A 16,617-nucleotide genomic window follows, 5' to 3' on the forward strand; every position below is an offset into this window, starting at 1 on the left:
TGCTGCGCTTTATTGGAGGCGGTGGGGCGGGGCGGGGCCGCACGTGACCACCGCAAAGCTGCACCTGTGGGTGGGCTAGAACTGGGCCGCTACACGCCTGGCAGCCACACTCCCCGTGCAACACTGTTATTATTATTATTATTATTATTATTATTATTATTATTATTATTATTATTATTATTATTATTATTATTATTATTATTGTTGTTGTTGTTGTTGTTGTTGTTGTTGTTGTTGTTGTTGTTGTTGTTGTTGTTGTTGTTGTCTGAACCTGCTGAGTGAACACTTTCCATTTAAAATACAAAACAAAGGATCCTGATGGGAAACATGTGCAAATTAACTATTTAGCATCAGAAAAAAGAAGTGATGGTGCTCTGTCTTCAGAGACAGAGGTGCTGGATGCCCGAGAGCGATAAAAACGCCGTGTTGTACATCAGACAAGCATGTCACACCCCACGGCCACATACTCAGCGTGATGACACCCAGCTGCAGGCTCATGTCTGACTCCACAGCAGGTCTGTGTCACACCTCTGTGGTTCGGTTTGTCCCACAGTCAGAGGTGAGCACGAACTTCACACCACCGCTGCCGATAATAATATGTCCCCTGTATTATTTAGTGCTGCTGATCATTTATTCATCACACTGACTTATATTTGTTGTGAGTCCTCGCTGAGCTTCAGTGCCTCTGTGTGTGAGCATTATGTGCTTTCATGCCCGTGTTTGTGTGTGATATGGGATAGCGTTGACCTCCTGACCCCAGTGTTCTGCCGCAGGGCTTATTTCCCACTAGTGGAACCACATCTTCTCTTTTGTGCGTTCATACGCTTTGCTCATGAATAAACTGTTGGTGATGACAAACAAAGGGACAAACTATACAAACATTAGTGAAAGAATATTGATGTATTCAGTTTTGTGTGGTTGAACTCTACAGTTGATGGTGTTTTACAGGGGTGGGGGTCTTTTAAAGTCACTGAGGCCAGAGATGATGCAGATCCATCTCATTAGGTAGTAGCTGTATGTTTGTGTAGATCCTCACACGAGAAATCCCCCCATTGACGTTGGTGATCCCCGAACTTTTCATTTGCAGAAGTGTCAACACTTGTTGACTTGATGTGTGGTATCTCAAAAACATTTTAATGGAAATTCTGGACACACATTCAGCTGGTTGCTTGTTACTTGAAAACCAGGTTCCATTAGAATAAAGATCCCTCCTTTGGCCTGGAACTGCACATTATTATAATGTGCTAATAAAGAAATCTAAGTTGCTGAGTCTCACAGAACAGAAGGCTGACTGTCGACGCGTGGTTTGTTTTCTATCTCACCAGCGGGACTTCCACTAATTTTACCTAACAACGTGTTCTTTTTATGAATATATTAAAAATGTTTTCAGGAAATGGAGCCAAACACTGACCACCACTGAAGGCAACACATCAGAAGTGTGATCTGATTCTGTGTTTATTTAACCTTGACTCATTTCTGCAGTTACACTCATGTCAATACAACATGCAGCACATCCTAAAATCAATATGAATCCATCTCTGTCTTCACCGAGGACAAAAAAATGTATTTTAATGATTGTGGCCCCTGTGGTTCTCATTCAAAAGCCCTGAACTCTGAACAATGTCTGGTTGGACAGGAATCAATAGCATCCAGCACCTGAGCTGTTCAGGACAATCAGATCAATCTGCAAAGAGGACAATAGAAGTGAATGATCAGAGTCACAGCGAGCGAGAGCAAACTCAGCCATTAAACAGCATCTTCACCCAACACAGAAAAGTGTCTGCTTAGGCCTGAAACTAATTCTGTGTCAGCGATCGATAACTTATTCCAGACACGCTTTAATAATACAAGCCTGTTGTGCCACAGTTTTGGTCAAGGCCCCTCAAAACTCCCTGGTGTAAATAAAACATGATTCGAGCGGCCACTGCATCTGAATTTCCAATTTCCACCTACACATGCAGGTCTGGACAGGGGCCACCTTTAATCTGCCCCTGCTGTGCCTCCCATCTGACCGTCCCGGTGGTGCCCCCTACTCGTTAAAGCCCATTTGTGGCTCCTGGCTCCGGAGCAGCCGGACGGGGGGCCGGGGGTCTTTATAATTGGCTTTTGGAGCACAGCTGTTTCACGTGGCTCCATGCAGGTCCCTGAAGGAGGCACAGGGGTAAGAGGGAGGGGGCTACGAGGCTGCCATGTGGACCGATGGCCCCTCCTCCACCTCCTCACCCTCCCCTCCTCATCTTGGATGGATGTATAGAGCACATAGCAGATAAATCTCCCAGAAATCTTAAATGTTCACTTTACTTCACACTTCAGCTGATTCTGATGCACAAGCCATCTAAGGCAAAAACATATTTCTCATTTTGCATTAGAGGAAACGTGTGTGCAGGAAGCAAAGCAGCAGCATTTTTGCTTTCGTTGTGATTCATTTGCTTTTGTCATGAGCCACTGCCAGATTATGCAGGAAAACACTGTTTTCTCTGCGCTGCTCAACCCCCCAGCTCTCAGCCCGTCAGCTGCTCAACTAAGAAGCTGTGCTGTCTGGATCTGAGTGGAAAGTCCCATGTTTTTACCACCATGAGGAGAATAATCTGTAGGAACCTCGCAATGCTTAGCGTAAGTAATGAAAAGGGCCCCTAAGAGTCACAGACGAGTCCTTTCCTCCCGTGGGAGTGACATATTAGCCCACGTCAGGCTCCCGGGCAGATCCAAGGTGCTTGAAAGTGGATCAGATTGAAGTGCTGCCTCATCCAAAGGGAGCAGTAAAGTAAATGACTGTACACTCAGGGATGAAACAAACATAAAGACTATTGACACAGATCTCATTAGGAAAATGAAATGCCTGGGTATATGTGTGATCCATCTGTGTGCATCGAAGACGAGCCAAACAGCCCCTCTTGAGTGTTCCAGACCTTCATCGACTGTCAGTGCATAATGTGATTGGGAATAATGAGCTATAGGTGGATGGCATGTGGCGTCTGTGCTGTGACAACGGAGACAGGAAGAAAGATGGAAATCAATACAGAGGAGCCCAGAGCCGTGCTGTTGTTTGCTGACCGCGTATCACTTTACCCTGAAGGCGTGTCTTTACGTTTCCCATGAAACATGACAGAATCCATGGTATAGTCGCTACATAATCTCTAAATAATACAGGCTAACTGCGCCGCACTGACTTCATGCTTTTCCCAGAGAGCAGAGCTCCTGACGCACAGACACAAACACCGCCAGTTGTGCGTCTGTCTCTTGTCTCAACATGCCCAGCAGTTGTGTGCGCCTCGGTTTTACCTTACAGGTGAGGAATGATGTGTTCTTTCTCAGCTCCACTGACACAGCTGTGCCCTTGTGTTGTCTATTCAGACTGGACAGACCCCTCAAGACGTGTGTATTTGCTATTTGCGTGGCATGTTGGCGCTTAAAGGAGCTCTGCAGTAAAAACAGAGCTGGATGCAGGTTAGTGTCTCTGTGTAGATTCCTGTTCACTGCCAGTGTGTGAGGATCAGTGGGCGTGTGAGTTGCCGTCCCCTAATCTAATGCTAGCTGTGGAATGATTTGTCTCCGGAACGACGAGGGTCAATAAATAGCTCAGCAGGGTGAACCATTCAGCTGATCTAATTGATTTCTCATTTCTTATATCCACACAGTCAAACCTTCACACGGTATTTGCCCACAACATGAAAAATGTGTGATCTTTAAAAGGGCAGATGTAGATTTATGAAAATCAAACACCCCAAACCATAATTTAACATATAATTCTCACCCACAGGCAATGTAAAATGAACCAAGTCCCACATGGACAACTTTATGTCCATAAAGGTCCAATCTAGACAATAATCACAACTAAACGTCTGCACAGAGCGACAGCGTGGATCCTCCACTAACCCACTGACCTGCATTGCAGAGACTGCGTTTTCTTTTTTGCTACGTGCTCTGTGTATTGAGTGAGGTGATGCAGTGTTGAAGCCTTTAGCAACGCTGCCCTCTAGTGTCCATGAGCGGCTACTTCATCTGGCTTCTCCCACCTGATTTTATCTAGAGAAACTCTTAAATTGTGAAAGTTTTGAGAGCATTTTAACCAAAGTATTATAATTACAAATTTACACAATTTTACACAATAATACAGTTTAAAATATTGCAATAATTTTTAAATAATTTATGTATAGCACACAGTGACATTTTTATTAATAAAACTGCTGTAATTATACGTTTTACTTGCAGAGTTTAAGCCACATTAATGTTACGAATAACATATTAAGTCAATAGGGTTTTGACTTTTTAATACAATTTCCTATCTTTGAGGTGACTATAGAATCAGCCATGGTCTGAGTGAGAGCAAAGGTTAATATTTCCTCATTGTCCTTGTTGTGGGGTAATAAAATGTGGTAACATTAGCTTTAAATTTCCAGAACAAGTAGTAGCTTAAAGTAAATAATAGCGCTGTTCACACAGTTATTGTTATAGTATGTAAGTTAAACTTTACCCGGTTAAATAAAAAATAATTGAATTATGCAGAGCGAGTTCCGGGGGTGGTGATTGACAATATAAATATAAAATAAGTGAAAACAACATGTTTCTAAGCTGCTATTAATAGCTACAGCTACTATAAGTAGCTGTAATGTTTGGTTTTGTTTATGTATATATGCTTGCATTGTTTGTATTTATTTGTATTCTATGCTAAGGTAACACTTTGGAAACCAAGTCATTTGTTTTTTTAAGAACCTTTATTTTGACGGCTACGCGTTTTCCGGTCCCATCACGCGCCTGCGCGAGCTTGACCACTAGGTATAAACTTATCGAGCCGTCGCCCCCGTCCAGTTCCGTGGTGAACGGCCGCCGAGCTCCCGCTGGCCCTGCGACCTCCCCGCGTGCAACATGGCTGTGAGCTTCCTGGAGCGCGCGCAGGCATGGCTGTTCAAGGCGCTCATGGGCGTCCTTTTAGCCTTCTTCCAGATGTTCTCCTCTCCGAAGCCCGGCGTTTCCTCCAAGAAGCTGCCTCCCGTCGACAACCCGCTGCTGCTCATGTCAGCGACGCAGCTCGCCACAAAGATCCGAAGAAAAGAGGTGTGTTCCCGCCACAGGCGAGCGGTGCTGGGTCGTATCACGTGCACTGGTCTCGGGTGCAGCTGCTTGTTTGTGTTCCAATTGTTTACAAACTGCACGAGCGGCTGTTGCGCATTTTATTGAGCCGTGCAGTTAGTTTGTTGGGGACCTGCCTCATCGCAGCTGATCTCCTCCAGGGACCGTCCCTGCAGCTGCTGGTCACTCTGGGTCATTCTCTCAGGGAATAAATAGGTTTATTTACTGTTTCTTATAGTTTATGGTCTGGTTGAATATTAGACCACTTTTGTAAACATCACTATAACTGTTATAAAAGCCGTCATTTATTTTAATCCCATGATGTTAGAAATGTAATCGACTGTATCTTTAACCATAATTAACAATAATAACTTAATGTTCAGTATGAGCTGCAGGATCATGTCTTGAGGTTGGAATCAATTTATTTGGGTTTTTAATTTCATTTGTTTCACTGGGAATTAGGGCTCAAAATAATGTCAAGATCCCTTGATCAGATTATTGCTTCCTCTCTAGTAACGAGGTCCACACGCGTTGTTGCTGTTTTAGCATAATTTAAAAGCGTTTTTTGACGCTTGAACTGGGTCTGTGGGAAACCTGTTTCCCCTCCGTTGAGGTAAAACGGTGTCACATTTCACTTAAGCAGATGCTGTGACTTGTCCTGACAGTGATACAATCTAACTGTGTTGCAGGTGTCAAGTGTTGAGGTGGTGCAGGCTTACATCGACAGGATCCAGGAAGTGAACCCGTTCCTCAATGCTGTGGTCAAAGACAGGCAAGAAACGTTCTCCTCATCTGATGCTTTACTATTTGACAGGAAAGCAGCTTTCTGGGTTTGATGCTTTTCATATTGCTCCTTGGACATTTATTAGATATTAAAAGACATTGCATACACTAAACAATAATAAATATATTTTTTGTTTCTGTATTTTCTTTTGTTTCACTGTATAAAGTTGTGCAGAGATGAGTTGCTCATTAATAAAATGAAATTCTAATAGCATTTGCAGCAATGTGCTGTCAACATGCAGCCACTTCTTAAATTTGCACAGTTTCTATGACAACAGTGATTTTTAAAGGAGTTGATTAACTTGGACAGGTTTGCTGCGGCGCTTCAGGAGTCGGCCCAGGTCGATAAGCTGATAGAGGAGGAATCCGGAGGAGAGGAGGTGTTGGAGGACCGCCTGCCTTTACTGGGAGTCCCACTGTCTGTCAAAGAGTCCTTTGCCCTCCAGGGTAACGTCCACAAATCACCTCACAGATACTTGAAACCTTGTAAATTACTTTGATTACACACATCTCGGGACCAAAATCAGACGGAACAAAAAGCAGAGATAAAGTAGATTGGCCCCAATCAACCGCGCATTAACAGCCAGTTGTAACTGTTACACGTATGGGCGGTTTAGAGGCAGCATTGTTAATCCTGCTGTAAAAGCCTGTTATGAAAGCCAGCTTTACCTTTGGTCAACATCTGAATGCCCTCTGTTTGCTTTCGCTGTTGATTTTATTCTATGCTGCAACTTGTTTTGAAACTCAAAGTAACTCCGTTATTAAATACCCTTGATGCCAATTATTTGCCTTTTAAAGCTTCGGAGAAGCTGCATATTTGTATAGTCTGTTTCTCATTGATCATGCACTACTGTTGCATGTCATCAGTTGGTGCATTTAATTCTAAACTAAACAACCTACCTACTCTAAAGCTACAGATTAGAAGCAGATAGTGAAAATAGACTAAATGCTGGTGCGTAGAGGCTGAGATAAAAACAAGAGTGAGTGAATTAAAGGCGTGTAACAACAGTAAATTTGGGAGTCGACTGAAAGCAGCTGGAAGGAAACTTGGACGGACTATCAAAGGAAAACCTGTTTCTCCAACGCCTGATCTTTGTTCGTTTGATGGTTACATTGTTGTCACAAAGATCAGTCTATCAACATTATTATCTGCAATTTCAGCAGAAAATAGATTTCCTAGAAGCAAAAGCAATTAGCTGGTTATTTTAGGAGACTTGCCATATTGACAGTACTGCTACACTTTAATTGCTCCAAATAATTGAGTAGATTATTTGATTGCTGACACTTTTACCAAAGCACTAAGTAGCTGCAGCCCTACGCTCTTTGTCTTGCAGGCATGCCCTTCACTACAGGCGTGGTATCCAGACAAGGGGTGGTGTCCAACACTGATGCTCCACCGGTGGCCCTGCTGAAGAGAGCGGGCGCCATCCCTCTGTGCGTCACCAACACCAGCGAGCTGTGCATGTGGTGGGAGTCCAGCAACCACCTGTACGGCATCACCAACAACCCGTACAACCTGGAGAGGATCCCAGGAGGAAGCTCAGGTTGGACACAGTCGCGCTGATTCCTGACCGACAGGAAGTTAAATGTTAGCGTTTGCTCTCGTGCTGGTTCTTCAAAAAGCATCTTTTATTAGTTTTTACACACTGAAAGCTTAGGCCACATACAGTCAAGCCTCTGGGTGCCTCATTAAGGACAAAAGCAATTTTGAATGAGCAACATTCATATTTGCTCATAACGTGAGATTTACCCTGGAACACTGGGAAACATTGAATAGTGGTAGTTGATCCTCATGTTGCAGCTCTTGTGTTGAGAAGCTCATTTAGCTTAATTGACAGCATTGTGATCCAAGCTCAGCTGCAGGTCTGTTTCTGCTGGGCTCAGGTGGAGAGGGCAGCATACTGGGAGGAGCGGGCGCCGTCATCGGCATTGGCTCGGACATCGGCGGCAGCATTCGTATTCCCTCTTTCTTCAACGGAGTGTTTGGACATAAAACTACTCCTGGTAGGAGACATGCATTACATCCGTGTTGACTGAGCGTATCGGCCCGCTGTGCTGCTTCCACTGCCCACGAGCATCCAAACAGCATACGAGGCTGCGCTGTCTGTTTCTGCAGGGGTCGTGTCCATTGAAAACCAGTACCCTACGCTGTCCGGCAGACAGGAGGAGTACGTCAGCGCCGGTCCCATGTGCCGCTACGCTGAGGACCTGCTGCCCATGCTGAAGATCATGGCGGGACCCAAAGCTGACATGTTGGTTTTTCCCTTTGCTCAGAGCTTCCATGTCTTGTTTGTTTCTTTCTTAACAAAACATCACTTTATAGATATTAAGATGCACTGACACTAAAGCAAATCCAAGCCTGCATGCATCTACAGTATTTCAGTAGGCTTCACATTTGCTACAAATGCAGATGTTTCTATCCTGTTTCATTATTAAATGCACACTGTGTTTTATAAAAAAATGAGGAATGCACTGTAGTCCAGGTTTATTTGTCTGGACCTTGATCAGGTTTAGGGAGACGAGTAGCTCCATACTTTAAGATTGATGGTTGTTAAAACCTTGTTGTTAGTTTAACTTATATTATTTTCTCTTGTGGTTTTCAGGTTGTCCTTAAACAAAAAGGTTGATCTGAAGAAGCTACGGTTCTTCACCATTCCTCATGACGGCGGCTCTCCTCTGGTGTCTCCTGTCAGCAAAGAGATCATAGACATACAGAGGAAGGTGCGTTAAATCGGTGTCTGGTCTGCAAACGTTCTGCAACATCACACATTAGAAAGATTTCAAGAGGTGAAGTCGCTCTGGGGGTTTCTGCAGATGGTGAAACGTCTAGAGGCCGACCTCGGCGTGAAAGTCCAAGAAGTGCAATTCCCTGAGCTGTGTCACAGCTTCCACATATGGAACACCTACATGAGTCTCCCTGACAAGGAGGGCAAGGTGGGTCCACACGACAGCCTGATCCACAGTTGACTCCCTCTCACGTCGGTGGGCTTTGACTGCACAGCAAGAAACGTCCACGTTTTAGATGGTGTTTACCAGGAAACATGAACAAACATGGGCACTGGTTGTTGTTTCCTTCCAAGACTGAATCCATGAACCCAGTGAAAGAAAGCAGGTTCACTAATTTGTTTAGTTGCCAGAGCAACACACATACACACTAGCATTCACATGCATCGGCTACAGTTCACTTTAGTCATTGTGTAACTGAAGTGATATGCTTTAGGTGAAAGCTTGGTGCTGAGTTAGCACTTGTACGACAGTGAGTCCTGTATCAAAGCACCGTAGCTGCTGTAATACAAAATCTGTTACGTCACACATCTTAGGTTTTAAAGCGATTCCTCCCTTCAGCCTCCTGTGCCGTTTGCTGCATTGATGGGGGAGCCAGGGCGACCAGTGTGGCCTCTGTGGGAGCTTCTGAAACGGATGGTGGGAAAGTCTGAGCATACTATGGCTGCCATCAGTAAGAGGACAAGATTTTCACACATTAATCAAGTTTTACTTTCATTAAAATGCTGTGTGCTACAATTTTAGCATCATCGCTACACATTTTATGTCTTGATTTTTTTTTTAATAAAACTAAGTTTTTAAATCAAGAAGAAATTTACAGATGTTTTCTTCTAACATTTCAGGTGTGGCTCTGTTTGGGCTGTTTCGTGTGTCTAATCCCGTCACCAGCGTAATCCAGAAGGAGAAGCTGCAGAAAGATGTGGAGGAGCTGTTGGGCAATGATGGCGTCCTGTTTTACCCCCCACACCCCCGGGTGGCACCCAAACACCACCACCCACTCTTCAGATTCTTTGACTTTACTTACACAGGTGAATGATCGTCATCTCCCATGAAACTACTGCAGTAGTGACCGCTTTTAACATTCATTTTAACAAGTCAATCAGATTGTGTACATAAGTATTTAGTTGCTAGGTCCAGACCTGTCTGCACTTATTCTGCTGAAAACGCTACATTACTGGATGATCCTTTGTTCTCTTACCACAGCCATCTTCAACACCCTGGGGCTGCCCGTCACCCAGTGTCCTCTGGGTTTGGGTGAGGAGGGCCTGCCCCTGGGCGTGCAGGTTGTTGCTGGGAAGCTGCAGGACCATCTAACCCTGGCTGTGGCTTTGTACCTGGAAAAGGCGTTCGGAGGGTGGAGAGACCCCGGAGCCAAATAGAACCACACAGTCAAGTCCAAATCTCCAGCTGGTTGGATCAGGAGCTGTGTAAATCAGGGGTGCTCAATCCTGGTCCTCGAGAGCTACGTCCTGCTGGTCTTCCAACTCTTCCGGCCGATTACCTAGATCAGGTGTTGGTAAGCTGCTGACTGGGTAAACACGCCTGGTCAAGGTAATCAGTATCAGCTGGGGCAGGGAAGAGTTGGAAAACTAGCAGGACGGTAGCTCTTAAGGACCAGGATAGAGCACCCTGGTGTAAACTCTGTCTGGTCACTAGCAGCGTGTTGAATGCTCATGTGCATTATAGATTTTTGTACTTGTGAGGGATCAGACTTCTCCAATAAGCCATGACTTAATTGATTTAACTTGTTGTGCTAGGATTACGGCACATAATTTTACATTGCTTTTAAATGTTTACATTATCAGAACAAAGGTTTTTACTGCTTGTGACATGTTTTGTGTTTGACTTCTTTAGCACCGGATCATACTGCAAGAGAATAAGAATGGTACTTTTAGCATTTTTTTTTACAGCAGCTATATATACTGTTATGAACTAATATATTCAGGTACACAAACAATGGAAGCTCAACTGGAACTTTGCCAAACACCTTTTACCAGGTAAAAACTTAAAAAATAGGGAGTCCTGTAGTTACAGCTAAAAGTTTATAAGATGAACATGTATATATCTGAGGGGAGATTAACAGTCTCCCTCTTGGAGGATAAAACAAGACTAACTCGAAACCTCAAAATACTGAAAGTATTTGTGTGATCATGTGTGTTGCTTTATAGTTAAATTGTGGTACCCATTTTATGCAGCAATGTTAGAAATAAAATTTATTCTACTCATACTTTAACAATGTTTTGGCATCACTTCTGTGAAGTCATAGTGTTGATCTAAGACTCCACTCTGCTCCAAACCAAAAGTTAAAGAATGACAGTGAAATAAAAGCAAGATCAGTAGCAGCTTAAAGATGACGAATGTCCCCTGGAGTCTGTCTCTTTATTTTTTCCCCTTCTGAAAAAAAAGTGATGAAAAAATAAACATCCACCAAGAGTCTCCAAACAGAACCGTTTTTTTTTGGGTCACCTAGGATGACTGTCATCATGGTTCCATTTCCTGTCACACACATAAGAAGCGGCTATTGTCACATTCACACAGAAAAATACATACAGCTTGTCGTCTTTCTAGCCACATGACATGTTTGTACCACTGTACAAACGCTGAAGGTGCCTGCCGTGACTGTAACTTCTCTTCTCAGACTCGGATTAACTCTCACCCCTCCTGACCACAACGTCAACCAGGAATCAGATGAACAGAAATACTCAAAGGGTATGGAAAAGAGTAAAAAAAAAAAATCTGCAGTCCTGCATTTTGGCTGTGCCAGAAAAGGGAGGCTCTTTCTCTCCTTGACACCTCTTAATCTGCCAGTGCTTGATTTGGCCCAAATGTGTATGCAAATACTTTCAAATGTGTAAACATGTTTGCTGACGTGGATAAGAAACGGTGTTTGTGGCGTTGAGCGATTGAAGTGCTTCAGGAAGTATTTGTGATGGGTTTGTATTTCTTGAGGCGGGTCCACTGGCCCGTGGAGTAGTTCATTTCGAAAACCGTGTCCACCAGCATGGTGGTGCTGCCGGTGCCGTCGGCTTTGGGCAGAACCTCTGTGTGCTCGCTCAGCTTGATCTGAATAATGTCCCCCTGCTCCGGGCATGGGTTCTCTAAAAGACACAGCAGGCGTTTAGGATTTAAAACCAGAATTGTCTATTTAAAATATTGCGCTCTGTAAATAAAAAGGCTTTATAATTTACTATGTAATACGTAAAAGACAGTGATTGAGTTGATTATTCCCATACCCCTTGATCCAGCCATGAAGCCCAGGATGAGTGCCTTCTCTGGTCTTGTGACCTTGTTGGCCGTCTTGAACATTTCCTGGGCAGCGTACATTTGGTCTCTCTGAAGAATAGAAACACAGAAAACTTAAACCTTAAGTAACAAAACTGAACAGGTAGATTCAATATTACAGAGTTTGGAGAATGAGGCTGTGTGTAACTACCCATGGGCATCTGCACCTTACCGTAAGTGACAGGTTCTTTTTGGGCTGGGGCTGTGATGGTGTAGGAGCTGGCGTCGGGGTGGGGGTCTGCGGTGTGGTGGGAGGCTGGGTGGGAGTTTCTGGCTGGCTGGCTGTTGCAGCGGCTGGAGGCCCATTGTTGACAGGGGTGGAAGCTGGGGTGCTGGGGGATGTGGGGGTTGCAGGATTTGCTGTGGTGCTTGCGTTGTACATAGGTGTCCTCTGTTTGTACTGTCCCGGTACGGTGGTGGTGGCACCGGTGCTTGCTGTCGCTGACTCTTCTGGTTGACGGGCCGACTGCAGTGTGTCCCGACCTGATCCACCAGCATTTGCTTTAGAGGTGGTTGATAAAAAAAAAAAAAAAAAAAAAAAAGATTTTTGTCATCTTTTTGAGAGCCATATAGTGTTTAGGCATAGATAGAGAAAAAAGCTGTAGCTTTTGACCAACCGGGTTGTGTCTCAGAGCTGGGAATATAGGAAGAAGAGGGAACCATGCTGGGTGTGGCTGGTAGGTAGCTGGTTGATGGCAGAGGGTTCTCGTTTAATGCCCCCAGTTTCTGAAAAACAAAAATGGTGAACTTTGGGTTCTCTGGGTGGCCAAAACACAAATTTTAACTTTAAGGAACACACAAAACAGATATATATTCCATAAATATATTCCAAGAAAAGCAAGGTATCAATAAAAGAAGGACAGTACAAGGCAAATGGTACCTGTGCAGAGACAAGGCCGGCAGCATAGTCGGGTGTAGTGTTTTCCACCACAGCTTCTTCTTTGGCTGCTTTCTCTCCAGCTTCGGTTTCTAAAGCAAAAATAAAAACAAGAGTGTAAGAACCAATATAACCATACTTTGTTTAATAACAAGTTTATGATGGATCTTTACAAAAAAAAAAAGAGTGTTGGAATATAAATACCCAAAGTCTTTCTTCTCCGCTTAGCCTCTCTTCCAGCTCCAACCATGTCCAGCTCTGAAATGTCTAACAGCTTGAGAAGAAAACAACAAGTGGTGAGAAACACCACATGATCTGAATGAACTGAAAACAGTTTAATAAGATCAAAAGGGATAAGTCAGTAATAAAGCAGGACATTAGCAAGGACTCTGATTAACTATTACCTTGACCCCCCTCTCCTTACGCAGAGGTGTTCGTGCAGGGGCAATCGGTGTGCGGTTACTGGGAGGGCTGAATATACTGGGGGCAGTGGGGCTGCGGAATGGAGCCTTGGGAATCCCTTTGAGAGGAGCTGAGGTGCAAGAGTAACAAATCAGAAAAGTCATGAGGGGCTTCATTTTGATTCTTTGCAGGTTCAGTACTGATGTTAGAATTCACTCACTAGTAGTGTCAATCTTTTTGACCAGTCCCCTTCCTTTGGCATGAAAAGGCACTCCAGCTGTCTTTTTCAGCTGCTGGGCTGTCTCTGACGCTGAAACAAGGATAATAAAAATGCTGTAAATAGTACTAAGTACATTTATTTGACGTCCAAAGCAAAATATAGAAATTATACAAAAACCTCAGGATACTGGAGAAGAAGGGCTGCTGACATTTAACTGGTGAGCTTTTATTGTAACTTACATTTCTGTAAAAGCTCTGCTCTGAGCGTTGCACTCTTGGGCTTCCGCTTCAGCTGGAAATGTTTCACGGGGGGTGTTAGGGGTCCCACCAAAGTGGTTAACGCACTCTTGTTCAGGTACTGGCACTCCAGAGGGAGCATAGCAGACGCCTCACACTCACCCACTAAAGTAAATATGAAAAAAGAGAAGGCTGCGCATTTAGAAAAGACCCTGTGTGCATTTATCTCTGATCAGATGACTGCACACTTTGCTGCATGTTATAGATATTCAGGATTCATATAACAACCAAACAGTTACACCACATGCAGAGAATGTGCCCAAATATTTCACGGGTTCAATTATTTAAAAAAATGTTTCCTTTATTCAGTTCGACCTACTTTCCACCACAGTAAATAAAAGAGGACAATCATAACAGCTAGGACTCACACAAAATTACTCACACCCTGTGCACTGTTTGTTTACATCATGAGACTGTTGAATGTTCTTATTTATATGGAAACAGCCCTTTTCTGTACCTTTCTCCCTGAGCTCTCCAAGAATATCCTGCACATTTGGATTCTGCTCCTCCAAGTCCAGATTAAGAGAGCCGGTCTCTGGGAAGGACTTTAGGATGTCCGCAACCATCAGCACCCAGGGTTCAGAGTCCACCGTAGCAAGCTGAATTATTTCTGACAGGGCCTCCTTCATCTGCAGAGAGGAAGGTGGCGTAAGTGGAAAGAAAAGTGTAAATAAAAATTTTTATGCCTGACACCATATGGAAAGTTTATCAGTTATAAACCTGTGATTATTATAACAGTACATACTATTTTGTCATAACTTTTATTTAAAATTATTATTATTATTATTTTATTTTTGCCCTCCTAAAAACTACAGAGAATCCTGAGACCCAGCCCATACATTTATGTCCTCTGTGGTGGTTTTTGATCTACAACTTTGGACTCATTTGATCTACCCTACTAAATCCTGACATGCTCTATAGATGACTTCCTGGCCTTTCCAATAGTATCTCATGTGTTTTGGTGGGATGAGGGGAACTTTGTTTTTATGCTGAGACAAAATGGAGGTGGCAGCAAAATGAAAGTGAAAATGTGTAAATGTGTAAAAGAAAATGTAATTGAAATATTGATTGAAGATATTGTTATTCTCCCATAGTAATTATATATTTTCTTATTCATGAACATGTCAGGAATTATAAACTGGAGTCAGAGGTCAGTTAAACGTTTTGCTAGAAAAAATAATAGCCATTTTATGAATGTCAACTATATTGGACATGAGAACAAGCTGGGTTGGCTAATGGCTAGAAACAGAAGACAGAGAAAGCTCAGGAGATGAGGTAGGAGGCTCATCAGATGAGAAAACAGACAAACTGTCATCATATGACAGATTAATAGATAAATAGATTGATACATAAGATATTGTATTTTGATATCCAAGCATCATTGCTATTTTACAGTAAATTCATTCGGTTGTCCATTACAGTGGACTTGCTGTAAAATCTAAAATAAAAATATTTGTATAAAATTCTAAATTTGTTCTATAGTTGTTGTTTTAACTCCAAAAAGGCAGGAAATTACAAAAAAATTAAATCGAAAGTTATTTTTCTTTGGTTCTCAGGAGGATATACTATTTTTTGTGCACACACTCATTCAGCATTTCTCTCATAACACAGGAGTGTTTTGCGTCTCGCCAAGCATCACATACTGATGACGGCTGTGTAACGTTGTCGGCAGCTAACGACTGATATGTCGGACTGGAGCTAGTACCGCCCTCCGGCTCGATCAAACAGCGCGCTGTCCAACCCACCATAATGTCTGTGCGAGACCCGCCAGGGTAAGGTTACCTGCTGGAGCTGTTGGAGGACGCCACTCGGTGCTGGAGACGAGTCGCTCCTTTTTTAAGCTAAACTGGACGTAAACGTGTACACCCGTTTTGTCTTGAATTTGAAGTAAAGCTTGAGGCTAAGCTGCAGGAATAACATGGGTTTGCAGGTTTTTAAGTGGACGCTAGCTAGCATTAACACCAGCCTGCAAGCTAACGCTAATAAAACAGCACCCGCTTATTAGCGTGGTTGCAAACATACGCAAGCTCAACGCCGTCAGAAAGTGCAACGTTTTGACTTGGAGCAACGCCGGGGAAGTTTCTTATAGGACTGTTTAAGTCGGCGCAGGTTGCTCTTCCTGTCAGCGATCAGCTAGCTAGCGCATAGCAACCCACCTCGTCAACGGTCCGTCTGGGAAGATGCAGCATCCCGAGCAGGAGTTTAAGCTTCACCGGCGGCGATAAGCTTGAGAAGCACAAACGTATGTTGTCAATAACAGACACGGTGAGCAGGGACGCGATGCTCGGCGGCGTCCACAGCTCGTCCGTAGATCCTAGTTTGTTGTGAAGCCACAGGCCGGTGTCGCTGTCCTTCATCGACGCCATCTTGGAAAAAGAAGTGTTTTGAGTTCGGGCATTTTAACAGGCTACCTAAGAAAACAGCAGTCAGGACTCCGCCCACACGAAGGGGCGCGAAGAGGGGGGTCACAATCGTAACAGTACACGGAGTCTGAAGGGAGCGTAATTCATCCACATGAATTGCAATTATTAAAATAAAATTCTACATACTGCAAATATGTTAATAGTCTTTTTAACACACCACACTGTCAAATATTGTTATAATAATATCCATATTATAATAAAAATATTGATATAAACGAAATGAAATAAATGCAACAAATGCAAATACACAAGCACTCGAGTCTTATATTTCTTAATGTATAAATTCATGGTCCATTTAGTTATGAAAGGGTGCAAAACACACTAAATATGATTACACGTGGTATACATGGATAGATGATAGTTACGAGTTTGATTTTTTCACAAAGACATATATAAAGACATAATATGATGCAGTTATAATATGTAAATGTCAGAATGATAAGGCATCTGTGGCCAGTATGACATTTCATTCATTTCGAA

At 43.4% G+C, this 16,617-nt stretch overlaps 2 protein-coding genes across 2 annotated transcripts; one reads left to right on the forward strand and one right to left on the reverse strand.

Moving 5' to 3' along the window:
- Nucleotides 1–4,737: 4,737 nt before the first annotated feature.
- On the forward strand, nucleotides 4,738–10,991 carry faah2b (fatty acid amide hydrolase 2b). Its single transcript, XM_029131015.3, has 11 exons — nucleotides 4,738–5,055; nucleotides 5,760–5,842; nucleotides 6,164–6,300; nucleotides 7,188–7,397; nucleotides 7,738–7,857; nucleotides 7,970–8,105; nucleotides 8,457–8,574; nucleotides 8,668–8,787; nucleotides 9,199–9,310; nucleotides 9,480–9,665; nucleotides 9,841–10,991. The coding sequence occupies exons 1-11, from the start codon at nucleotides 4,867–4,869 to the stop codon at nucleotides 10,014–10,016; spliced, it is 1,587 nt and encodes a 528-aa protein (XP_028986848.1). The 5' UTR covers nucleotides 4,738–4,866; the 3' UTR covers nucleotides 10,017–10,991.
- Nucleotides 10,982–16,292, reverse strand: nelfa (negative elongation factor complex member A). The gene is made up of 11 exons (XM_029131003.3): nucleotides 15,871–16,292; nucleotides 14,172–14,343; nucleotides 13,658–13,819; nucleotides 13,419–13,508; nucleotides 13,201–13,328; nucleotides 13,001–13,070; nucleotides 12,800–12,888; nucleotides 12,537–12,645; nucleotides 12,092–12,420; nucleotides 11,871–11,970; nucleotides 10,982–11,735 (listed from the first exon to the last, which is right to left on the reverse strand). Exons 1-11 carry the CDS (start codon nucleotides 16,078–16,080, stop codon nucleotides 11,551–11,553), a joined length of 1,644 nt encoding a protein of 547 aa, XP_028986836.1. The 5' UTR covers nucleotides 16,081–16,292; the 3' UTR covers nucleotides 10,982–11,550.
- Nucleotides 16,293–16,617: the final 325 nt, after the last annotated feature.

Source organism: Betta splendens, chromosome 2, assembly GCF_900634795.4.
Source record: "Betta splendens chromosome 2, fBetSpl5.4, whole genome shotgun sequence".
NCBI lineage: Eukaryota > Metazoa > Chordata > Actinopteri > Anabantiformes > Osphronemidae > Betta > Betta splendens.

Coding starts and splice junctions, on each gene's coding strand:
- nelfa (XM_029131003.3), bottom strand. CDS start 16,080: ATGGCGTCGATGAAGGACAGCGACACCGGCCTGTGGCTTCACAACAAA. Junction 13,820..14,171: donor TGGAGAGCTCAGGGAGAAAG/GTACAGAAAAGG, acceptor TATTTACTTTAG/TGGGTGAGTGTGAGGCGTCT. Junction 12,421..12,536: donor CAGCTCTGAGACACAACCCG/GTTGGTCAAAAG, acceptor CCACCTCTAAAG/CAAATGCTGGTGGATCAGGT.
- faah2b (XM_029131015.3), top strand. CDS start 4,867: ATGGCTGTGAGCTTCCTGGAGCGCGCGCAGGCATGGCTGTTCAAGGCG. Junction 5,056..5,759: donor CAAAGATCCGAAGAAAAGAG/GTGTGTTCCCGC, acceptor ACTGTGTTGCAG/GTGTCAAGTGTTGAGGTGGT. Junction 9,666..9,840: donor CTTTGACTTTACTTACACAG/GTGAATGATCGT, acceptor CTCTTACCACAG/CCATCTTCAACACCCTGGGG.